This window comes from Ochotona curzoniae, unplaced genomic scaffold (genome assembly GCF_017591425.1).
Source record: "Ochotona curzoniae isolate NIBS_2020 unplaced genomic scaffold, NIBS_Ocur_1.0 contig_517, whole genome shotgun sequence".
NCBI classification, from domain to species: domain Eukaryota; kingdom Metazoa; phylum Chordata; class Mammalia; order Lagomorpha; family Ochotonidae; genus Ochotona; species Ochotona curzoniae.
This window is the reverse complement of record NW_024466454.1, coordinates 3,228,724-3,254,634: the sequence shown is the minus strand read 5'-3', so window position 1 is coordinate 3,254,634 and position 25,911 is coordinate 3,228,724. Positions and strand designations below refer to the sequence as shown.

The 25,911-nt window shown below is 38.4% G+C and overlaps 1 protein-coding gene across 3 annotated transcripts in view; it reads left to right on the top strand.

The window, feature by feature from the left end:
* FAR1 (fatty acyl-CoA reductase 1) overlaps positions 1-25,911 on the top strand; it is a 55,498-nt gene that overhangs the window by 15,412 nt on the left and 14,175 nt on the right. For 2 of the 3 annotated variants that reach the window (XM_040989076.1, XM_040989075.1), the window contains 8 exons: positions 7,627-7,822; positions 12,163-12,338; positions 18,660-18,839; positions 21,492-21,669; positions 22,876-22,920; positions 23,036-23,163; positions 24,082-24,149; positions 25,544-25,715. In XM_040989076.1, the coding sequence (XP_040845010.1) occupies positions 7,634-7,822; positions 12,163-12,338; positions 18,660-18,839; positions 21,492-21,669; positions 22,876-22,920; positions 23,036-23,163; positions 24,082-24,149; positions 25,544-25,715 (1,136 nt within the window). In that variant the 5' untranslated portion in view covers positions 7,627-7,633. The remainder of the gene's footprint in view (positions 1-7,626; positions 7,823-12,162; positions 12,339-18,659; positions 18,840-21,491; positions 21,670-22,875; positions 22,921-23,035; positions 23,164-24,081; positions 24,150-25,543; positions 25,716-25,911) is intronic. The other variant, XM_040989077.1, reaches the window with a different exon arrangement.

Sequence of the window (25,911 nt, the reverse complement as noted above, 5' to 3'; positions counted from 1 at the left end):
AGTAACTATTTATCATCATAGTGGTTTCAGCTCATACTCCCATCACTTTCATTAATTTTTAGGACACTTATCAAGCCCTTTCCCAGAAGGCACTCTGTGTGTCTGGACCAGGTTCCAGGGCAATAGTTAGGCACACAATAAGGTGTCCAGAAATGGCATGGGCTTGATTGTACTCCTGTGTGCATTAATTCTCATAAATTGTTAAAAGCCCATTCACCAAGACATTATCAGTAACATTAACTCCCAGGCTCACATCAGTTGTAGTATCCATCTCACAAGGGCAAACAACAATGCCTCAATGGATTACAGAATTCTTTAACAGAGTGAGTGTTTTTGCAAAGGGGGTGAAATTGCAATGAGGTGGCTGGGGGACATCCACCAGGCCTTGCCAAGAGAGGAGCTGTTTTTACTTGCACGTTGTCCACACCCATTGCACGGACACCAGCAAGTATCTAGACATTCAATCCTGCTTGCTACAAATTTCCACCACTTACAGCTGTTATATTTTATGTTTGAATTATATTTGATAATTCTGTGTCTTCTGCTGCTGTGTGAATGTGGTGAGCATTGTGAACTGGGGAACTCTTAGAAGTGAATTACATCCCACCCCAGATCAGTATTATCCTGGAGAAGAAAATCTGCTCTCATTCTGCTCAGGAAATTCCCAGTGTGAACATGACTTTTCATTAGTAGTTTCCTGCACGCAACCATTTGCTTGGTAACCTAACAGATTTTGTATCTCATAAGTAAATGGAACAGATTTAAGCAGAATGATTTTATTTTCTCTTAAGCTTTGTAAAAAAATTTTTTTTTTAAAGATTTATTTATTTTTATTGGAAAGTCAGATATACATAGAGTAGGAGAGAGAGAGGAACATCATCCATCCAATGATTCACTCCCCAAGTGACCACAACGGCCAGTGCTGTGTTGATCCCGAAGCCAGGAACCAGGAACCTCCTCCAGGTCTCCCACGCGGGTGCGGGGTCCCAAGGCTTTGGGCCGTCCTTGACTGCTTTCCCAGGCCACAAACAGGGAACTGGAAAGGGAACAGGTGGATATGAACCGGTGCCCATATGGGATCCCAATGCATGCAGGACAAGGACTTAAGCCACCAGGCTATGGTACCAGGCCCCATCTAAAAGTTGTTAAGAACTAGCAGGGGGCCCGGCGCGGTGGCGCAAGTGGTTAAGGTCCTCACCTTGCACGCCCGGGATCCCATATGGGCGCCGGTTCTAATCCCGGCAGCCCTGCTTCCCTTCCAGCTCCCTGCCTGTGGCCTGGGAAAGCAGTCGAGGACGGCCCAAAGCTTTGGGACCCTGCACCCTGTGGGAGACCCGGAAGAGGCTCCTGGCTTCGGATCGGCATAGTATCGGCTGTTGCGCTCACTTGGGGAGTGAATCATTGGATGGAAGATCTTCCTCTCTGTCTCTCCTCTCTGTATATCTGCCTTTCCAATAAAAAAATAACAGAAAAAATAAATCTTAAAACAAAAAAAAGAAAGATTTATTAAAAAAAAAAAAAGAACTAGCATGGTAATGGGGATTACCTAAATATATATATTTTTGAAGATATATATATGTATATATTTTTTTTTATTGGAAAGTCAGATATACAAAGAGGGAGAAAGATGGAGAGGAAGATCTGCTGATTTACTCCCTAAGTGGCTGTGAATGGCTATACTTGTACTGATTTGAAGCCAGGAGCCAGGAGCCTCTTTTGGGTCTCCCAAGTGGTTGCTGGGTCCCAAAGCTTTTGGCCGTCCTCGACTGCTTTCCCAGGCCACAAGCAGGGAGCTGAATGGGAAGTGGGGCTGCCAGGATTAGAACCAGTGCCCATATGGGATCCTGGTGTGTGCAAGGCAATAATTTTAGCCACTAGGCTACTGTGATGGGCCCCTACCTGCATATATTGTAACGACTAAAACTGCTCTCAAATTATAGTCTGATTTTTCTACTTTATAAGTGCTTGAAGTTTCATTAACATTTCTTTCAGCCAGTAATTGTTTGTACAAGGCCCCAAGTGTGTTTTATACCCTGCTTCTGCTAAAATTAATTTCCTCCTAAATAAAAATATGAGTATGTTTGTGTATGAACATTGTAATGTCTAATTCAGAGATGAAATACTTACTGCCCTTCCTTTGGCAGATAGAAAAAAAAAAAACCCACCTTTTTTCTTGTCTAAAATTATATTCATAAGTATAAATTATTTACAGAGGAAGAAAACTGTTGAGTATTTTTAGATTTTCTGAAATCTGGACCAGACTGGCGGCTGAGAGGCTGCAGTGAGAACCTCTGCCTGGCAGTAAGGGAAGGTACGACGTATCAAAGTGTGCCAGAGTGGGGCCTGGCGTTTGGGTGGAGTGGGTCAGGCTGGGCCTATGCTGCTGACAACCCCCAATGTGGGTGCTGTTCAAGGCTGATCACCCACTTCCTAAATAGCTCCCTGTGATGCACCTGGGAAATGCGGAAGAGGCTTGAGGCTTCTGGCTGCACCTGCTGACTCAGGCCTGGTACACTCACAGCCGCCATTTGGGGAATGAACCAGTGGATGGGAGTGCCACTTGGTCCCAGCTGCTCCACTTTCTACAGAGCTCCCTGCTAATGAGGCTGAGAAGGCAAGAAGTGATGGCGTAAGTGCCTGGGCCCTGCTGCCTGGTGAGCGAGACCCCGATGGAGTGACGGGTTCCCGATTCTGGCCAGGTTTAGCCCTAGTTGTTGCAGCCATCTGGGAAGTGAGCCAGCACATGAAAGAACTCTTCCCTCTCTCCGTTGCTCTTTCAATTAAATAAATCTTTAAAAAAGAGAGAGAGAAAGGAAATGAGCAAGGAAATTGCATTGTGCCTATTCTCTGTTTATTAATCCAGTACTCTCACAAATGCTGTGACATGAAAGAGGAAGGATGTGTCTGTTTTTTGTATTTTATTATTTTTTTCCTTTTTTTAAAAATTTTATGATACAACCCCATAGGCTTTGGAATTTCCCTTACCCCCTCCCCCAAATCCCTCCCTTCAGCTTATTTCTCCAATATTATTACAATGATATAGTCCTTCGTATCAGCCATTAATCCATCATTCTGCTATTTAAGTGTATCCCAACATTGTGGCTACAGACAATGGCAGACAGTCCAGCATCCTAATGTCAAGGCATAGCCAACAGTTTCATTGGGAATCCATCTTTGATTTGGAAGTAGGGATGCATACTGCATTGTATCTTCACATCTGGATATAATAGTCTCTATTACACAGTTACTATACATTCCCTTAAATGAAAAACAAAATCAACAGGAATAAAGTTTTTTTTTTTTAATGATTTATTTTTTTTATTGCAAAGTCAGATATACAGAGAGGAAAAGACAGAGAGGAAGATCTTCCTTCCGATGATTCACTCCCCAAGTGACTGCAAAGGCCAGTGCTGTGCTGATTTGAAGCTTCTTCCAGTATCCAGGAGCTTCTTCCAGGTTTCCCATGTGGGTGCAAGGTCTCAAGGCTTTGGGCTGCTCTCTATCTTTGTACCCTAAAATCAGCAAGTGATGGTTACAAGGGAGGTCTACATGAGCTACTTTAGCAAAACTTAACTTTTAATTCAAATGTTAAGGTGTGTTTTTTTTTAAGACTTGCAGATTTGTAGCTGCCAGGTGGCCCACAGCCTTATCTTGGGCCTGTGGGTTTATGAGGCAGCTTCATGAGATACACAGAGTTACAGCAACCAATAAATCAGAATCATTAGTTTCATTCTACTACTCATTTTTTTGCTCTTTATTTTGTTGATAATCTTGACATTGTTGATTAGGGTGCAGAGCGTCAAGGGCTAGAGGAAAGTGGGTTAAGACCACTGTTATCACATTCTCTTTTTTCCTTCTTGCATCTGGGGGAAGGGGAGAGATAAGGAGGAAAACCACATCCTCGTTCTACCACTTTTAACCAAGCAGTCTGTGTACTGTCAAGAGTACTGTTCTGGTGTTCATAGGTTTTCTGTGTAGGCTCTGGTAAGAAACATTCTGGTAAATGGAAAATGTACTTTTTGTGTTGTTAGGGTTGATTTCAGCTCTAAATCCTCAATTATTAGATGAAAAACTGCCTTTTTTATACCTTAAATGTATCCAGATGGAAAGCTTTGTAATGCCTGTTATCTAGCAGGTGCTTAATACACATTTGTTGGAAAAAATTTTTTTGAAGATTTTTTTTTTTATTGGGAAGTCAGATATACAGAGAGGAGAGACAGAGAGGAAGATCTTCCGTCTGATGGTTCACTCCCCAAGTGACCACACTGGCTGGAGCTGAGCCAATCCAAAGCCAGGAACCAGAAGCTCTTCCAGGTCTTCCACCCGGGTCTCCCATGCAGGTGCAGGAACCCAAGGCATTGGGCCATCCTTGACTGCTTTCCCAGGCCACAAGCAGGAAGCTGGATGGGAAGCGGGGCAGCTGGGATTAGAACCGGCAACCATTTGGGATCCGGGCGTGTGCAAGGCGAGGACTTAAAGCTCTAGGTTATTGTGCTGGGCCCTGTTGGAAAATTTTTATGTGAGAAGAAAATGAATCTTAAAACTAGGTAACTAGTTAGGTTCTCAGCTTACTTGCTACCATATGTATTTTTAGTATATAATTCTCATGAGTCCTTTCCAGATTTTTCTCAGCATGTTGATTAGAATTATCCTTTGTATCTTCTGAATAAACACATTAACTTATTTGAGCTTCAACTGTTTTATAATTATGCTTTCAATCATTGAAATTGTGAAATAGCCCAAGATGAAATGGGTTTTAACTAGGATGACTGTAGTTTATGATGTGAACTGGATGCTACTGAGAAAGTAAGCTCTGTTTGACAATGAAGCTCTGGCGTGTATAAACCAGGCTTGTTCTGGGCAAACCAGGGCATCTGTTCACAGTATGTTTTATTTTTTAAAGTAAACTTTCCACTGGAATACTTACATATTCTGGAAGTTTATACATCCTAATGTGGATAGCTTAATGATGAGTTTCCTGCAGGATACTATTCTGACCATACCTGAATCTTCCCTGTCATAGATGAGACCATGGTATCATATACTTGTGTTGTACACTGTGTGCCTGGCCTCATTGGGGCGGGATATTTTCATTGAATACAGCATTATATAAATATGTTGCACTTTACACCTTATTCTGTTAAAGAACGCTTAGATTGATTTTTTTGTATCCATAGGAATGGTGTACTGTAAGTGTACTTGTTTATGAATCTTAGCTGAACATAAGTACTCATTTCTGTTGATGGAGTAGTTGGGAAAATTGCTCAGTCATATGACTTGTGGATGTGAAGGTTTAGTAGAAAATGCCAGTTTTCCTAAGTATTATGCCAATCTTCACTTCACTGCAGATGCCAGCTTCAGTGCCAGTTTGCCTGGATACCTCTTGACCTAATCACCTCTTAAAGACCCCCGCCCCATACTGTGACAGTGGCAACATTCCAACCATAGCATCATTAAAATGGAAATCCAGTAGCATTTAGTACAAGTGCATTCACAGTGTTGTACAACTGCCACCTTCCTCGTGTTGAAACCTTACTCTTACTCCAAAGTGAAACTGCTTAAGCAATGTCTGCTCACTCTACTTCCCCCCTATTCACCTCTGCAATCACAAATCTGCAGCGTCCCAGCATTTCTGGGCTGAATATTTCATTTCCATGTGTTGGTATAATCTGTCAGCTTTTAGCCATGATACCTTCATGTGTAGAGCACAGTTTGTTTTTCTGTTTGATAAATGGATTATTCCTGCCATTTGGCTGTTGTGAACAGTGGTGCCATAAATATTTGTCAACTTTTGGCTTTGTTATTTCAGTTCATTTGCGTGTATACATAGCAGTGAAATTGCTGGTCATACAATGGAATTTTCAGCCTTCAAAATGAACAGCCCCACCAGCAGTGTACAAAGATTCTAATGTTTCTATACCTTTGCTAATGTTTATTACTTTCTGTAAATTTTGGTGGTTTTGATGGTATTAAAAGCAGCTCAGATTAGGGTTTTCTAACATATTTCCTCATAGAACCTTGTATCCAGTGACTTGGTTAAATTCACTTGTAATACTAGTGGCTTACTTTTTTTTTAAGATTAATTTTATTTTTATTGGAAAATCAGATTTACAGAGAGGAGAAGAGACAGAAAGAGCTTCCTTCTGCTGAATCACTCTCCAAGTGGCTCAACAGCCAGAGCTGAGCTGATCTGAAGCCAGGAGCCAGGAGCTTCTTTTGGGTCTCCCACAGGGGTGCAGGGTCCCAAGGCTTTGGGTCATCCTCAGCTGCTTTCCCAGGCCACAAGCAGGGAGCTGGATGGAAAGTGGGGCTGCAGGGATTAGAACTGGCACTCACATAGGATCCGGGCACATGCAAGGCAAGGATTTAAGCTGCTAGGCTACTGCGCTGGGCCCTTGTTTTGTTTTTGATAGTTTTTAATCCTTTGCCTCCTCCATCTGCATTTGTGCATGTTTGAACAACCAGATACTCTTCTCAAACAGATTTGGATATTAAGTCTTGGAGCTGAAACTTACACAGGAAGTAAGACTGTTAGGAGTGGTTGCACTGTTCTGTTAGCAGTTTTTCAAATCCTTTGATATCTGTGTGTTTCATACAGCTTCTTGGTCCTAAACTTGGGGTTTTGTCCCAGGTTCTGTAGGGAATCAGTGAAGACAACTCTTGCCTCCTTCATCCTTTCTGTGCTTGTTCTGCTGTGGCTTTTCTGCATCTGTTTGTTCTAGGAATTTTGTATTTACTTCCTTTATACCCCCTCCACCGCCACACTTTTTTTTTTCTTTTTTGCCTTGTTTGTTAATGGTGGAGCTACTACTTGTTTTAAAGTTGTTCTGTTTATTTTTTATAGTGAAAAATTTGGGCATAAACCACACATATTTATCCAGGCTTCAAGAAGGGTCAAGTACAGTTCAAGTTGCTTCTCCTCTCTGTATGGCATTCGTTATCATGTGTTGGTGGTATTGTATCTGATCTGTTTTCATCTCCAAGTCCTCCAGAGCTGTACAGGCTGTGCACATCCCACTGTGCCTGTTTTCATTCATCTTCATTGTTTTGTTTGTCCATTCTCATTTCTGCTGTCTCAGTGGAATTTGAGTAGAAGGAATGTCAGCCTATGTATTTCTTCCTGTGACTTTTTTGAAAGGGCAATTTAAACACTTTTTGAGTAGATTGCCAATAACATGTTTTGGGGAAAGAACATGGTGTTACCTCTTCTTTCAAGGTGGTGTTGGTAGGTGAATCTGACACCTGGCTGTGTTACACAAGCTAGGCAATTGAGTCTTGCAGCTGACCTCTATTTGGTGATGAAAATCCCTTTGGGGGACAGAGAAACACTATTCAGTAGTATTCAGGTTTTAACAGAGCATGAATGAAGATTTGGGTTTCCATTGCTGGAAACTTGGGCCCTGAGAAGGTGAATTCCCTGGAGCAATGAAGGGAAAAATACAGGGCTAGAATAAGCTGTGGTTTGTTCTTCGCACATCACTCCAATGAACCAGGGGTTAGAGTCCTCTCATGTTAATGTTCATTTTGGGGTTTTGCCTGTCATTTAAAATAGTTATCTGAATACCAAGAGTGTTTTTGAAGACTTCAATATAAATACTTAATACTTAGTTGCCTTCTTTCTCCTAGGATCAAAATGGTTTCAATCCCAGAATACTATGAAGGCAAGAATGTCCTGCTCACAGGAGCTACTGGATTCCTAGGGAAAGTGCTTCTGGAGAAGTTGCTGAGGTCTTGTCCAAAGGTGAATTCAGTATATGTGCTGGTGAGGCAAAAGGCTGGGCAGACCCCTCAAGAACGAGTGGAAGAAGTCTTGAGTGGCAAGGTGAGTGTGGAAAATGATGCTCTTGAGGAGAAGGAAATGGGTACTTGCATAGTTGTAATCATCAAAAGATTAGCATTATTTCTTCTAATGTGCTTAAAATGTAAGTTAGAAAAAGCTTAAGTTCCTATGCAATGGCAATAATCCATATGTGGTTTGTAAATCAATTGTATAACTAGTTTTATATTAGCCCACTGGTAAATATTTAAAGCACATTTATTAGAATATTTGCTGTGGGTTAAGTAATCTTTGAATAATAGTTACTTTAGAACTACCTGTTGCACTGGAAGAGAGTATGCTTTAATAATACTTAGACGTTTACATAACAGTATTATTAAGAGGTAGGGAATTACATATTTGTATTTGACAGATGAAAAGAAGAATCATTAGATAGAATACATACATTTGGAATCTTTGGGAAAGTATTGTTAAGAAAAAACGAGATAAAATGATTTAATAACTATTTATAAATTCTGAATTTTATTTTTATTGATAGTAAGTTTGAACTGGAAAACTCTGAGCCCAGTTTTGGTCCTCGTGAAACCTGATGATAGGACCCCTTGACTCCTTCAAAAAAGATTTTCATATATAGCTTTTAAAAAAAAATTAGAACAGCACTTATTTGAATATCTCAGTTATTATGCACTTTTTTCGAAAACTTGTAGCAGCAGCAGGTCAGACATTTTACTTTGAGTCAACTTCCTATGCCTTTTCGATAGTTGTTTGGCTTAGAATGTAATTGCCTGCAGTGCTTTCTTTGACATCAGGCAGCAGGTACTCATTATGTTGCTTTAAGTTTTTAAGCCCTAGTTTGTACAATTCTTTCTGAAAAGTTGCCTGTGAACTTTTCATCAGTCTGCATCAGTCTCCTTTCACCATTTTTTCCTTTTAATTCTTGCTGAACCTTTTGGAATCTTTTACTCCCCTTAAAATTTACAAAGAAGAAGTCATTTGAAGAGGATGTCAGATGACTAGGTTTGTTACAAGTAAAAAATGCCTGCTGATGTGTTTGTTGCCATCTCTACCCTTTGTTTTATTTTCCCTGGCATTTTATCATGAGCACTTACAAGTTTTCATTCTTCCGCCAGTACCCTTTTCTGTTGTGCAGGCTTATATATTCTTTTTCACATTTCAGTTTTCAGAAAACACTGATCTGATTAGTCGTAGCCATTTGACTTGGTGTGGGGACTGAACGCAGGGCTAGGAAGTTTCTGCCTTCCAGAGAACTTGTAAGAGCGAAGATGGGGGTAGAGATGTCAGGATGTTGAATAGGAACAAGTCTTGAAATTGATGTCTTGGTTGAAATGGAGGTGCTGAGTAAAGTGTGAAAGATTGGAAAACACTGAAGTCTTCAGGACAGTGCTTTTAATGCTTTTCCACAGTAAGTCTAATGTTTTAAGATAAGGAATATACTTAAAGCCTGAAATTTCCTTGAACTTTAATGGGTTTCCTAAACATAGGCCAGTTTCCATGTAAAAATACTTCATCTGCAAATTATTTTACTAAAATTAATGTTCCAGAAAGTTAAGTCGTGTCTTCCTTGTGCTTCTACTTCCCTTCTGACAGATCCAACCACTTAATCCTTGGGCTGCTTATTCCCTATTATCTGTCACGTTGTTGGTGAATCAGCCAAAATGAGGTGTTTTTCTTAAGTCAGGTAAAATGAGTATACTCTTGAAGTTAGTAGACAGCTTCAGTAGATTCAGGCAAGTACATCCCTCAGCCGGGCAGGGACTTGAGTTTCTCAGCTTCAGCACCGTTGATGTTTTGGTCTGTTAGTCCTCTGCTGTCAGGGGCTGTCCTGGGTGGGAGGATAATCCATCATTCCTGCTCCCTGGTCACTAGTTGCTAGGTAGTCCCCTTCCCCTCCACTTCCCAGGCTTGTCAGTAAACTGTTTCTAGACATCACAAAGGATTCTTGTATTTGATCATATCTTCTCCTTCTCATTTCTGTTGTCAACATGCACACATTCTATTTATTGTTGAGGTTGTAACATAAGTGTCATTTCCTGTGTAAAGCTCTGTGTGGTCTCCCCAGGTTGGGTTAGCTATTTCTGCTGTGTAGTTTTGTAATTCTGTATTGTTGCTCTTGCCACATTGCTTACAGTACTATATTGTGTCAGTTTACTTGCCTGGTTTTTATTTCTAAACTCTAAGATTAAATGTAAAGGAAGGGCCCGGCGCGATGGCGCTGGTTTATATCCTGGCAGCCCCACTTCCCATCCAGCTCCCTGCCTGTGGCCCAGGAAAGCAGTCGAGGACGGCCCAAAGCTTTGGGACCCTGTACCTGTATGGGAGACCCGGGTGGAAGAGGCTCCTGGCTTCGGATCGGTGCAGTACCGTCCGTTGCGCTCACTTAAGGAGTGAATCATTGGATGGAAGATTTTCCTCTCTGTCTCTCCTCTCTGTATATTTGCCTTTCCAATAAAAATAAAATAAATCTTTATAAAAAAAATGTAAAGGAAAAGCCTTTCCTTATGTTCTTAGTTCACGGGAGGAAACCTGACTCATGAAATGCTTAGTAAATATTTTAAAAATTAATATAGGAAGACATTAATAGTAGTTCACACCTACTACCTAACAATGATGGGATGGAAGACTGTTACATATTACAGTCTTGTAGGAAGGTGGGGTAGGTCCTGTTTATGTACGTGGATTTTGTTCCCAGTTTAAGAATTCTGTTTAAACTGCCAGGTTGGACTGCACGTGAAATCAAGAATCGAAATGGATACAGCAGTGACCTTGGTAGCATCAGTTTGCCATCAAAGCTGGAATAAAAATGAAATGAGGTATTAAGCCTCATGATTAAAACTTCACATTCCGCATTGGAGACCTGGGTTTCAATCTTGGCTGAGGCTCCTAACTCCAGCTGCCTACTGTTGTAGACTCTGAGAGGTTACAATGCTGGCTCAATCAGTTGGGCTTCCTCCCCTCACCTCTGCCTTCACCGAGTCCCCTGTCCCAGGCTTTGGCCCTGGCCCAATCCCCGTCATTATGGGAATTTGGGGAGTGAACCAACAGACAGGAACTCGTTTTCCCTCCTGCCCTGCAGTATTTAATTTTAAAATTAAACTAGATTCACAATTCACTCTGCTACTGTTACCTCTTGTGATATGATTGTCTGAAGGAATTTTCTCTTGTTGGTTATACTAGAGGAATGCTGAATTTTCAGTTTGAGTCTGTATTTTCCAAGTTTGCCTAGTTTCCAGTCTGTGTTCACTTTCTGACTTGAGAAAATTTCTTTGATGGTTTTACATAAGATAAAGAATTTAATATTTTACAACAATGAAATAAGACAAATGAAATGATAATTAAAATCTGACTTGTAGACACCGGAATGATCATTGTCGTCATTGTCCTACTGTCATATTGCTTATGCCTGTTCTCGGGCAGAATAATCAGTGAAGATGTAGACACTGCAAATTTAGTTCTGCAAACTACCAAGCCAACTGTGTCTTTAGCAAACTGCTCAACCTCTTTGGGTGTCAGAGTCCTTATCTTTAAGATAGATAAAATAATGTGGACTTCAGAATGTTGTTTCCTTAAGAAAATTGATGTTATCATTTCTTTTAAGATTTATTTATTTTTTATTGGAAAGGCGGATGTACAGAGAGGAGAGACAGAGAGGAAGGTCTTCCGTCCGATGGTTTACTCCCCAAGTGAGCGCAACTGCTGGAGCTTAGCCAATCTGAAGCCAGGAGCCAGGAGCTTGTTCTGGGTCTCCTACATGGGTGCAAGGTCCCAAGGCTTTGGGCCATCCTCAACTGCTTTCCCAGGCCACACGCAAGAAGCTGGAATTGAAGCAGGGTTGCAAGGATTAGAACAGGCAACCACATGGGATCCGGGCACGTTCAAGGCGAGGACTTTAACCACTACGCTATGGCACCAGCCTGATTTATTATAATTTTATTTGAAAGGCAGGGAGACAATTTCCTCATATGTTGATTTACTTCCCAAATGCCTGCAGTAGAAAGGGTTGGCCAGGCCAAAGCTTAGGAAACTGAACCTGAGTTCGGGTCTTCCACATGGGTGCCAGAGATCTGACTGCTTAAGCCATTACCCCTACCTCTCAGAGTAGACTAAGCATTGACTGGAAGCTGGAATTGAGGTTTGAACTCAGGCACTCCAGTAACAGGGTGTGCACATCCCAGGCAGTGGGTAGCCACTGTGCCAAGCCCTGTTTTCTATATGCTGTAAATAAACTGAAAGCAATTAAGAAAGGCAGCTTAAGAGTTGCAGTTTTAAGTTTTCAAAATAGTTATCCTTGACAGGAATGAGGATGATAATGGGTTTTGGAAAGTAAAAAATGCTGTCCTAAAATAAGTATTTTTCTCTTTTACTAGCTCTTTGATAGATTGAGAGATGAAAATCCAGATTTTAGAGAAAAAATAATAGCAATCAACAGTGAACTTACTCAACCTAAACTGGCTCTTAGCGAAGAAGATAAGGAGGTCATCATAGATTCAACCAATATTATATTCCACTGTGCAGCCACAGTAAGGTTTAATGAAAACTTAAGGTAAGTACAGCTTCTTATGTAATATTTGAGCTTTAACATACTTAAATGATCTAAAAACTGTACGTTTTCCTCAAATCATTTTGAAAGTGATTTGAAACTGCCCAGTGTATGTTAACTATGGTTTTCAGTGATCCCACAGAATGCTAAAGGAATTTTTTCTTCTTGTTACATATTTAAAATTGTTGTAACTTATTTTTGTCTCTTGGAAAAGGTTGCCATGAATTTTGACGTGTGAAAAATAAATTTTTTCAAAATTTATTTTATTTTTATTTTAAAGTAAGGATTTACTGAGAGAGGACGCTTATTTTTCATCTGTTGGTCTACTCCCCAAGTGGCTGCAATGTCCAGAACAGAGCCTTTTAGGAGCCAGGAGCCTCTTCCAGGTCTCCCACATGGGTGTAGGATCCCAGGGACCATCCTCCCCTGCTTTCCCAGGCCATAAGCAGGGAGCTGGATGGGAAGTGGAGCAGCCAGGATGTGAACTGGCACTCATACGGATTGCTGCCACCTGCCACAAGTGGGAGGATTAGCCCATTGTGCCACTGCACTGGCCGCATGGTAAAATATTTTTAAATGAAATTCAAATTACAAAGAATTATTTTTGTTTTTGAATTTTGAATTTTGTTTTCCCCTCTATTATCTTTTTGTAAAGAGATAAAAACTTAGATCTGCATTATATGATTTGCCACACAAATCTTCATAACAGTTGTACATGTATCCCACTATAGATAATGTAGTGGCCCCTTCCATTTCTGCATTAGTGCTCTATAATTTTCAAGGTATCTCATCATTTTATTCCATGCTAAGCTTTCCCACTGCAACATTACAGAAACATCTGTGTTACACTTAAAATCTGATGCAGCACTATGATAGAATTAATTACCTTTGTTTTGATTTTCATGTTAGTATTTATTACATGATGGGTTTGGGATAAATTATTAACCTCCTTGAGCCTCTGTTTCCTTAGCTAATTTTTGTGAAGAGATTGCTTATTTCCTTCAGTAAGTTTAAATGATGTTTGTTTTGTCTGTCCACTACAGAAAATCTGAATGTATAGTAATTGCTTTATTTGTTACTCTTGTTTCTTGGGCCAGCAGGAGAAATTCTATGCAGGCAATGTAGCAATGGAAATATTTTTATTTTTATCTGTGTATTATTGTTTTGTTTTTTACCATGAACCTGTGTCAATCTTTAAATATAGAGGTACCCAAATAACCTTTAAAGTTGTTTTTAAAAGCAGTATGTGTATGTGTGTATATAAATATATATGTATTTAGAAGAACTAATACCTCATCAGTGAACAAAACCCTCTTTTATACATTAAAAATTGTTCTGCATGTGTTATTCATGCTTTTATAATTAAGTTGCTGTTAGAGCCTTAGCCATTGTTGCTATTAGGAAGAGGTTTGAGATATTTTTAAAATTACAGATAACTGAGTCTGCTACCTATCTGTATCTTACAGTATTTTTCTGTTGTTCCAAAGTGGTCCTAAAGGTGATGAAATCTCATTTTGGCAGTATTTTCTCAGGGGTAAGGAGATTGGAAAAGGGATTGTCACAGTGTCCTGAGGAACATGATTAGTATGTAGTTTTCACAGCATCTTTTCAGACATATCAGAGTGTCTTGAGGATGAGGTTCTCTTTAAGAACCTGCATTTTTAGGAAACTCCCCTGATGTTTGTTAGACCTGATAGGAGAGCTCTGGCATAAGAAATTTAGATTATCAACATAGGTATTGGAAAAGCCAAAATGTCAGTTGAATTCTGATCTGTTCAAGTTGAGCCTCTTCCACCGCCCTCCCATCTTTAAAAATGTTGTAATTGGTTTTCATATCAACATTAATGAAGGATTGTTAAAAAATTGCTCATTTGCCTCTCTGACAAAAGCCTAATTTAAGATGCATTTATTACTCCGTAAAACCAAAACATAGTGACAAAGTCATTTTTGTTAAAAGCTTTCAGGTGTAGCATGTCATAGTCTTAGCCTGAGGTTTAATGGAGTAGAAATTGGATTAAGGTAAAACGGAGTCAGCTGAAATGCCTAGGAAGAGATCCTAATAGGAGCACAAAATGGCTTTAGGTTTGGGCTCTCAGGTACAAAATGAGGTTGGGAGGCACAAAAGTTATTCCTAATTTTCATTGACCCAGAAACTTTTTTACTACCTTTAGGAACAGGTAACAGAATATCCTTTATGTACTTGTCCCAAAGCATTACTCTCCCTAATCTTCATTGTACAAAAATATAAGAAAATGGCACATTTCTTCACAGTGAAATGGACCGTATCCACTCTGTGCAATGTCTTCCTTGATGGCTTTCTATTTACATAGTTTTCACCCTTCAGTTGAGACAAGGAAAAAAAAGAGCCATGGTTCTAATACATCAATCCAGTTATTACATTGAAATAATTTTTTCTTTATTATGTTCACTTGGGGTGTTTCAATACTAATTGTGTATTTTTTAAGGCAATGATGATGACATAGTTTCTTTGTCACACACATGAGCTATTTCTTGTTCCTGGTGACCCAGAATATGCTGTCCTGTCCTCAGGAAGCTGTAACAGGATATTCTCAATGTGTCCCTCTCAAAACACTACCTTCCTTATGCCCATTGTTCAGCAAACAAGATAGCTATCAGACACTGCTTTACAGTCAGCTGAACCAGATTCTATCTGTGACCTCACCTCGTCTTTTGAAAGAGTACTGGATTTTTTTTTGCTCTTGAATACTGAAACTCAGAATTTTGGAAGTATTCAAAAACTATTTCCATTAAAAATGTTATTATTTGAACATGTATTATTTTACCTAATTATGATCATTGATTTTTTGGTATTTATTGACTCTATTATGAATAATCCTTTGTGTGTGTGTTTAATATATTTATAATTTTTGTAAGTTTTGGTAGTGTTTACATAGTTAAGGATGCATGTTCATATGGACCACTGATTAGGGTGAGGAGGGTGGAGGAATGGAGGAAAGCTGGTAAGACAACTGTTTTCAGTCTCCTTTTGTTCATATATCTGGGGAAAATAGCGAGAGGGATGCTCCCAGCAGTGTAACCACATCACTACCCAGGGATGGAGAACAGCCACCTGATATTCCATGGTCCCCAGTGTGGAGCATATTCTGAGGGCACTGCTAAAGTGATTTTGCTAGTTCTGAAATGCTGTTGACTTTGTTGCTCCAAGGATGAGGAAGTCCTTCCAAGGTCCATTGGCTGACGCGTTCAGCCTTAGAGTCAGTATGCCCAGCTACTTGCTGTCAAAGCTTGGCTGGAAAAGCTGTCCAGTTTGTTCTGCACTCCATGGTACTAGATGTCCTCCACACACCTCACTGATCTGGTTGTCATGTACCCCAAGCTCATCTGGGCATGCTGTTCACTGCACAGGCTTCAACAACCAAGGAGACTCAGTTCTGACATACACACTTCACTGTCAGACAACATCCTGTAATTTCCATCAGAGAGGAAGTTTTGAGTCCAGTGGTCCAGACCCTTTCTGCGGGTGTGCCCACGTCTGCACTGCACATATCTTGCACACTGGTATAGTTAATGCAAATTTGGCATTAACCAGACCCAGAATGCCTGCCAGCTATTAGCTGCTTTTCTCCCAGCAGTTTAACACTTGTCTAGGTACAATCAACCTTAGACAGTTGCCTGCAGATGGGGTTAGGAATAATCTTAATACTTGCAACCTAATCCATCATGTCCTTTCATGCCATATAGAAGGACACCTATAAAGACTTAAAATCAAGCAATAAATATACCAGTTGTGGTAACTTCAAAATATAGTTTTGTGACTATATTTCAAAATATATTATCTATTTTAATATATTAAAATATATTTCAGTGGCTATTTCACTGAAATAGTCACAGAATTTAAAACCTAGGACTTAATGAGTTAATTTTATACAAATTAGAGTAAATAGATAATTAATTTAAAGGCAGAGTAATAGGGAAAGAGATCTTTTTTTTATTATTAATTACATTGCATTATGTGACACAGTTTCATAGGCTCTGGGATTCCCCCAACCCCTCCCTGTACCCTCTCCCCATGGTGGATTCCTACACCTTGTTGCAGTATTACAGTTCAAACTCAGTCAAGATTCTTTCATTGCAAGCATACAGCATGCATAGAGTCCAGCATCTTATTGTCCAGATAAATTCAACGGTTTCTTGGGGAGACAGTCTCTGGTCTGAAGGTAGAGCTAGCAGAATATCATCCCGATCAATTAAAAGCCACAACATAACATCATCAACAATTTACAACATTATGGAATTAATTGACATGGTATTGAGTGACCAATATGTTAAAAAATGTTAAGTTCTTAACCACATCCTGTGACTACTTCATTGACATTTCAATTTTAGTTTATATACAACCGGCTTCTATACACCTTAAAATGGTTATAGGGTACTATTCAGCTGCCTCGTGTCTATTTTCATTTTAGTATTTAGTATTTAGTGTTGAAGCATAATTTTGCTGAACTTGGCAGATTTTAGAATAGTCTAAACTGGCTTATAACTCTAACAAGGCATATGTCAACAGTTGAGGCGCAGAACAGTTTTAGGAGGGGGGTGCAGAGAAATCTTCCATAACTTAGTGAGGAGTAACTAATCTTTGTGTCCTACCTAGTAAGGTATGTGTGAGTCCACACTGACTGTTTCCTGTCTGGTTCTAATCTTTCCTTGTTGTTTTCTATCTATTCTGATTTTTTGTTTGTTTGCTTTTTTGGTGGTGGTGGTGGGTTGCCTGATGGTCATTGCAAGAGAGGGTGGGGATCCAAAGTTGGGACTAAGTAAGGACCGGAGAAAGCTCCTCTCCCTAGTCCTGAAGGAAGTTTACTGTTCTGTTTCTGCGGATCGCTCAGGGCTCCTGGCTGTCATTCCGATGACCTTGGAGCCTGTGAAGAAGGATTTGGGCTTCTTCCATCCCATGTGGTAGATCTGAAAGGGGGTGGGTGACCTCAGAGTTCTTGGCCCCCGAAGCACTCCAATTCCCCGTGGTCTCCTTGACAGTTGGGATGTAGTCCTTGGTGAGGATCTGGGTATCTCCAGGGTTGGGATACAAGTGAAAGAGAGATCTGTAATGCGTTAGTTTACTACCAAAATGGCTGTAAAAACTGAGATTGTGTGAGGCTCGATTGTGTGAGGCTCATGTCAGGCCTCAGCAAAGAACTTTATTCTAGTCACCTGCATGAATGATGGGCACAAATGCTCGTATGCTCGTACCATCTTCTGCTTTCCCAAGCATATTAGCAGTGAGCTGGGTTAAAAGTGGAGCAGCTGAAAGTTGAGCCAGCACCCGTTTGGCGTGTTCATCACAGGCAGTGTCTTGAGTTGCTACTTCACAACACCAGCTCTGAGTTAAAGTCCATTATTGTTCCCACTTAGAGGTAAGGAAACAGAAGCCTAAGAATTAGACTGACTTTACATCCTAGCTGAAAAGTAGGCCAAGCCGGAATTTGAACCTATGTCTTATTCCAGAGATCTGTCATTAATCATGTTTCGCGCCATAACTTGTTATATGCTTTGGTGTTATTCATACCAATTTTTTTCATGTTTTAGTCTTGGTGTATTTACTTTAATGGCCGTATTCTTTCATTGTAATAAATGCCTGCCTTATTGAGACATTGCAATCATGATAAATATTTGGGTTGTATAGGCATTTGCTATTAGATAATACTTCATTGTTTTTTCTGTTTTTGTTGAATTGTTTATATAAACCTTCAAAAAGGGAATTTTTGGATTGTCCTGGGTTTTACATACACATCTTCTAACAAGTGTATTAGTTTTATTACACTATTGCTTTGAATCTAATGAGGGATCTTATTTAAATAAGTATTTGTAGTGGTTACTGTAAAGAGGGGAATAAGTTTTTTTATTAATACAATGTCATGTTTCTGAGTTTTCTTAAGCTGTTTTACCCTTATTGATTACCTAATAATGTTTAAATTTCTTAGCTATTTTAACTTTACCTCCTTGAGGCACATCAATATCGTGGAAGATTATGCTTTTAGAAAGCAGGAAGCTTGTCATGCTACACATCAAAATGGTTATGTGGCAGCTAAATTTCAAAATTATCTATGATGATGATTTCTGGGTAATGTCAGTCTGTGTTTTTAAATAGTTTACAGGGAAACTTGCTTTATACTTAGAATATCTCTTTTTAAATATCGCTGATAGAATGAATGCACTTCACACTGCAAAAAAAAATACATCCAGTCAGAGCTGCAGCATTAACATTGTGAAGAAGCTCTGCAGGTCTCGGTGTACCTTTCGGAGTAAGATTTCTTAACAGCTTTTTCATTGTTGCTTTCTTCACAGAGATGCCGTTCAGTTAAATGTGATTGCTACACGACAGCTTGTTCTCCTTGCACAACAAATGAAGAACTTGGAGGTGTTCATGCATGTATCAACAGCATATGCCTACTGCAATCGAAAGCATATTGATGAAGTAGTTTATCCACCCCCTGTAGATCCCAAGAAGCTAATTGATTCTTTAGAGTATGTTTGCTTGACATTTGTATACATTTTCTTTAAATCAAAATATCAGGTTCAAGCTGTTTATTTCTCTTTCTCTCCCTCCTATCTTCCTTTCTTTCTTTTCTTCCCACCCTGCCTCCCTCTCTCTTGCTGTGTCTCTTTTCTGCATCAATACACACACACACACACACACACACACACACACACACACACACACACACACTATTATCGCTTCCTTTATTCTACAGATTATGTGTCTGCTGTGTCATTTTCACTGTGTCTAAATGAGTATTTGTTATATCAATATGGGGCTTTCACTTTTTGACCATGTGTAATGGTTGGAGGAAGGACTTTGATTAGTGTTGTCATCCATAATCTTAGGACTCTTACTTACATCCAGAATTGCATGTGGAGATCAGTGATTGCTGCTTAGTAGCAAGTTTCATATATCACAGATTATCTTTTTTTTCTCCTTCATTGGAGCACATTTGTCAGAAGGGCCTTTCATTATTAGTGAATTGGAGGAGTTGTAATGCTTTATTCATATCCCTTGTGTTACTATTTATCATCGTTCTGAGGATGGGATCCTGTCAATGATTCTTACATGAAAAATATTTGTGAGTGTCTGGTAAATGGGAACTTGGTGAAGTATGCATGTGCCATGTCCCATTTCTGATTTACAAACAAGTGAAACAGAATCACAGCCAAAAATAAAAAGGATCTTTTTCTCTTATAGACTGTAATTATACGAATTTCCAGTGTCCAGAATATCTGCAAGTGCTTGTATAAAATCTCTGTGGGCGTTTTCCTCCTCTGTTCTTCTCTGTCTCCCTGGGTCTCCTTTCTTCTCAGGGAGTCTGAACTCCTTAGTTATCATCCCATTCTTGCTTCTGAAATCATCCATAAGTCTTTTTCTTTCGGGATTGCCTATTGGTCATTAGGAGGGAGCAGAGCTTGTAAGAATTAATCAGTATGGAAAGTTAAGCAGATTTTTTGGGTGATTTTCTATTTCTGACTCAGTTTCTTAGATGATTCTAACTATCTACTTTGTGTTTCTAATAGGTTAATAATAAATATGTGTGTTAATATCTCTGGGAAAAGTTAAGTATGGGAGTTAATGAAGTATTTGATGCTTTAATGCATTGATACGTGTAAACACTAAAGAACTGAGGGAGAGCTTATAACCTTATTCTGTATCTCCTTTCCTTGCTTACAAAGAAATCTAGTTAGTAGACAGCTTTAACATAATTCATGGACTTGCTCTATAAACTCCCTCTAGTAAACAAGGCTTATCAACTAAAATTTGTTTAGCAAATGTTTTTGTTTTATTTTTTACCATTACCAGCTGTTCTGTTTTTCAAAGCCTATCCTTACTGTCAAATGTTTCCTAACTTAAAAAATTTCCCTTCAGTTTTATGAATATTCTTCTCCTCCCACACATGAAACGTATTTTAAATATGGAATAAAGTGTATGCATTTTTTAGAAAGTTTTATCATTTATTTGAAAGGCAGAGTGACAGAAATAGACAAAGGTCCTCCGTATGCAAATTTACTTCCCAAGTGCTTGTAGGAGCTATATTTGGTCCAAGTTGAAGCCCCAGGAGGCAAGAGCTGCATCTTGACTCTCATGGATGGCAAACACCCGAAGAACTTGAGGTGTAATCTGCTGCTTCTTAGGGTGTGCATTAGCGGAAGAGAGAGGACTAAGTCACAGGGACTCTCAGTGTAGTAGGCAGGGATCCTTAATGGTGGCTTCATCCGATGTGCATAAATCCCACCTCAAGAAAATCCATCTTGATTCTCTATTGTGTAAAGCTGATTTATCATTGTGGGTATCACTAGAGGTGAGGTGTGACAGTATATTGTACTTATGTATATGTGTGTATATGTATATATGTTGTTATACAAGTTATATGATATATAACTTACTGTTGCAGACAAGAAGATGAAAGTATCTGGAAAAAGTACATATCAAAATCAGAAAGACCATAGTGATTACTTTATGATCGTGAATTGTTCTTTTACAGAAAATGTGAATATGCCATTTCCTCGTAGATTGTGAGAACTGGAGGAATTTTACAATTTTATCATGGATTGTTTGAGTTTTTAGAACATGATTTCAAAGATTTACCTTAAGTATTTCATGTATTACATCTTTAGATTAATTATAAATGTTCACTGATTGCACCTGTATATAATCCACTTGTTATCCTAATTGGTGGTTATATACGTATGTAATTCCTTAAGCTGAAATCTTTGGGGCCAGGTGTATTTTAGAATTTATTTGGTTTTTATAAAGTAGAATTCATGCACATACTGTGAAATTTGAAAAAGCTAGCTTGATCTCAGCACCCAAATCGAGTCAATGAATGAAGATTTGAATTTAAGTGATGTTTAGAAATAATGAATCAGTTTCCATCAGGGTTTGTTGGATACGGTATGATTTCTAAAAAAGCTGTTAGTTTTCAGATCATTAAGAATTGTGTGTGTGTGTAGGATAAAGAATTGGTAAACTGTAGTTGATTAATGAAAAATAAAACTGATTTCTAAGTAAAAGTTGTTAGTCATTTTAGTTGACCACAGATAAGTTTGAAGGTGCAAAAATTCAATTAATTTACTTTCCATTTTATGTAAAACATCTGGAAATATTTTTGTGTGCAATCTTTTTGCCAGGTGGATGGATGATGGCCTAGTAAATGATATCACACCAAAACTGATAGGAGATAGACCTAATACGTACATATACACGAAAGCATTGGCAGAGTATGTTGTACAACAAGAAGGAGCAAAGCTAAACGTGGCAATTGTAAGGCCATCGATTGTCGGTGCCAGCTGGAAAGAACCTTTTCCAGTAAGTTGTTAGAAATCTTTATAAATAATTGAATTGAGAATTTTAAGTCATGTTTTTATATGAAGAGTTGGCAGTGGCTTGACTTAAAAGTAGGTGTTATGTACTAAATATGGATTGTGACAAAACTGATTTCATAGGAAGGGATGTATTTATACTTTATTTCCAGTGCTTTATAGGAGGTATACAGGTACAACAAGCATTTGAAAGTTTTAATCAAAAATTAAAACCTATGACATTGTTTCCAGACAAAAGAGATCATGGTTGAATTTCTCTTTTGGTCCAAAAGGAGTGTACCCTTTTAGTAACTTCCAAGAGGTAAATCCCTGTATGATCACCAAGCTAAATGACATTTATTATTATTTTTTTAAAGGTTGATTTATTCATTTGAAAGTCAGAGAAGGAGAGACAGAGGGGAGAGATCTTTAAAATAAGATCTTCTGTTCCTAATGACTGCAATGGTCAAAGCTGGGCTGGTCCAAGCCAGGAGCCCAGAGCTTCTTCTGAGTCTCACCTGTGGGTAGAGGGGCCCCTTCCACTGCTTTTCCAGGCACTTTAGCAGGGAGGTGGATTGAAAGTGATGCATCCAGAACCTGAATTGTATGCCAGCACTGCCGGTGGTAACTTTACTTGCTCCCCTATAAAGTTAGCCTCAGTGTAAGACATTTTTGTGATAACTTGCAGTAAAAACAAAAACTTGGTGACAGGGTATTTCTGGATCCTTTAAAAATGAGTCAGAAGAGATCTAAACCACTGGATAAATTGATTTAGACGAAACCTCATTTGATATAGTGATATTAAGTGATAACATCTCTTGCTGCTTTGATAATTACTCTTTTTTGCTCTTCTTTATTATTAAGTTTAAGGAGGATTTACTCTGCCCTAATGTACAGATACTGTGTTATTAGATAGCATAAAATCAAATGTGAACTTGATTTAGCAAAAAATATTTGACAACATGAATTCCTCCCTATAAAATTTTCTTTCCAGATAGCTAATGGCAGAGTAAGTAACCCCTTGGAAATGTTTGGTTAGTTATTCACAATTCCTACTTCTATTTGGGAATGGAAGGAATAACTGATCTCAGTCCAGGTTTTTACATTTTAGATGGAAGCTGCCATATACATCTGTGGTTATAGACTTCAAATAATAAATCAATTATCATAGCATTTCTAAGTTCTCCCCCTTTTTAAATTTTTTTGGTATTAGGGATGGATTGATAACTTTAATGGACCAAGTGGTCTCTTCATTGCGGTAAGTAAATCCTTTGATTTATTTAATACACTTAGCATTTTTCTGTTTTCTGTATATCTCTATATATACACTTGAGCTTATGAATCTTAAGGTGTTGTTTTTAATTTCAACAAAGGCAGGGAAAGGAATTCTTCGAACAATGCGAGCCTCCAACAATGCCCTTGCAGATCTTGTTCCTGTAGATGTAGTTGTCAACACGAGTCTTGCGGCAGCCTGGTATTCCGGAGTTAATAGGTATATGAGGTGACGATGTGGCTTATTAACTATGGTTACTGAGAAGGACACTGAATCCACTGATTTATGTGAATTAATTACTTATTCCTTAGTCCTGATATTGCCATCCCATTAGATAGATAATGTCACCACCAACTACAAGAATTGATGCATCACCGGCAGTGGTAAAGGGGGCTTTCAATCATAATAGAGAACTGATGTTCATTCTTACATTTACAGGATGAACAGCTAGATTATACGGCTGAACAATGAAAAACAAATAAATAAGCTCTCCCCAATGTTGATCTTTTTTTAATGCAGATGAAGATTTAGTATAAACTTAGAGTGATAAGTTAAAAAAATTCCATGGAAATTGGGTTACACTTGTCGAACATAATAAATACATTATAGAGAGCAGTAGTAATCAATAGTAGTAATCAATTACTATTCAGTAGTAATGAATAGTGTGGTTTCAAGATGCAGTACTAACATTAATAAGTAACACTTAAGCTTCATACCTAAGTTTTTCCTAAATTAATGAAGCATCCTTATTTTCAAGTCAGTGTTTTATATCTTGAAAGAGGTGACTATGTATTAAATTGGTTTTGACAAAAGAGAATTTAGTCATAATTTTTTTCAGCCAGAGTCTGTAAAAATGAGAAAGGAAGAGGTGAGGTTGACACTATTTTTCTTACACTTAAAATATGGTACTGCTAATACAAGTAGAAAAATAAGAAAAAAAAATTTTTTTTGGTAGTGGAGGGAGGAAGGGTGGGTAGTTGTTGAGAGTCATTCAAACATAAAAATTAACCCTTTAGGGATAATTTTAAAAAATACTCAGTGTAGGAAAGGTACCCTTCAGTCTCATGTCTTTCTGCTTAGATATATATTTAAGTTGGAAAAATGGCCTCTTTTTATGTTTCATTGCTTTCATCTTTGTCTTTGCAGACCAAGGAACATCATGGTGTACAATTGCACAACAGGCAGCACTAATCCCTTCCACTGGGGCGAAGTTGGTATGATTTTACCTGTGCTTTTGAGTATTAGAATAAATCTTAAAGAACTTACAGTGTTCACTGAGTTTTAATGTTAGACTACTCACGAGGCATTAAGACTCCTGAGGTACCAATTTGTTCTTATTTTAATTGCCATCTTAGAGGTAATAACCACCTGTACTGCCTTGTGGTTCTTGTTAAATATGCTGCTGTTTATTCCTACCCATCCCCCCCTTATCTGACCTGGCTGTATTTCTGCTGCCGTGAGCAGCACCCCACATGGATCACATGGGCTTTTCCTCCCTGCTGGGCACCATCAGTCCTGCTCTTGCCTGTCCATAGGCAGTGTCGCTGGTAACACGAGTTGGTGCACTAAGGTACCCAGAAGAACAAATGAAGGTGTTGGGGATTTTTGTCAGAATATTTTCCACTAACCTTTATTGATCTATGTAAATTCACAGATTCAGAACAGTAGTGTGTATATGTTACTTGTTCAAAAATATAGTATAACTTGAAAACCTACTGGGATAGACAAATTGTTGATGAATCCAAATTTAAAGTAAGCCATATTTGTGGTACTGATTTGGTAATAGGCCCTGTTTCATATCTAAATGAGTACTTTTTTGTTACTCCTACAGAACAGTTTTGACTAAAAACATTTTATGACATTTGACCTAAATTTTTTCTGTCATATTTTTATTTCAATCTAAAAATTGAAAATTTAAGAGCAACAAATCTAGGGTGGCTTTGAGTTTATAGTAATTGTTTTACGTAGGCTATTGAAACTTTAAAATAGTTTCTTATAAAGCTTTTATTGTGTTATAAGCCTTAGTAAAAAATCAAGTTGTTTTATTTTTCTTAGTAAACATTTCTATATACATTTCTGTTAAAGAATTAACATAGATCTGGGATTTGATTGTGTTGATACTGTATAACTTAAATAAATTATAGAGAAGCTGATTTGGGGTTGCTTTAAGCTTGTTGATATATGTTAATTTGAACAACTTATTCATAAGCAAAGGATGATGATCTTCCTTTTCTTTTTGAAGTAAGTACAGTAATAAGAATCTGGAAAGAGGAACAGAAAGAAAGAAGCTATTGTGAGAGGGGGTAATGTAGAAAGCGACACTATAAACTGATATAGGTAAAACGTTAGAAGATTTTTAAGAGTGAATTTTAGCAGAAATTCATTCATAAAATTCAAATTCATTGCTAGTGGCAGTTTGCAAACCTCTTGAGTTCAGCAGTCTAATACCCGTATTCTTTTAGCTACTATAGAGAATAGAAAAGTTTGTTTTTTAAATGAATGGACTCTGGCATCTTTGGTAAACTATTTTGCATTGTACAAACATTTTTTTTTCAAAACTTCATTACATGGTTATTATCAAAGCTGTTACACAACTTTTCTTCCTCAGAATACCATGTAATTTCCACTTTCAAGAGGAATCCTCTCGAACAGGCCTTCAGACGGCCCAATGTAAATCTAACCTCCAATCACCTTTTATATCAGTACTGGATTGCTGTAAGCCATAAGGCCCCAGCATTCCTGTATGATATCTACCTCAGGATGACTGGAAGAAGCCCAAGGTAATGGTCACTAGCTCTGTCTTATCTGTTCCTCTGACTGTTCAACAACCCATGCTTACACTAAAACTGCATATTAACTTTGTATTTGTTTATGCTTATGAGAAGGCTTAGTGGCCTTATGTGAAATAAGAAGACTTGAATTTAAGACTTTTCAGAAAAGCAAAGGTAGCATTGTAAGTTACTCTAATTTGTTCTA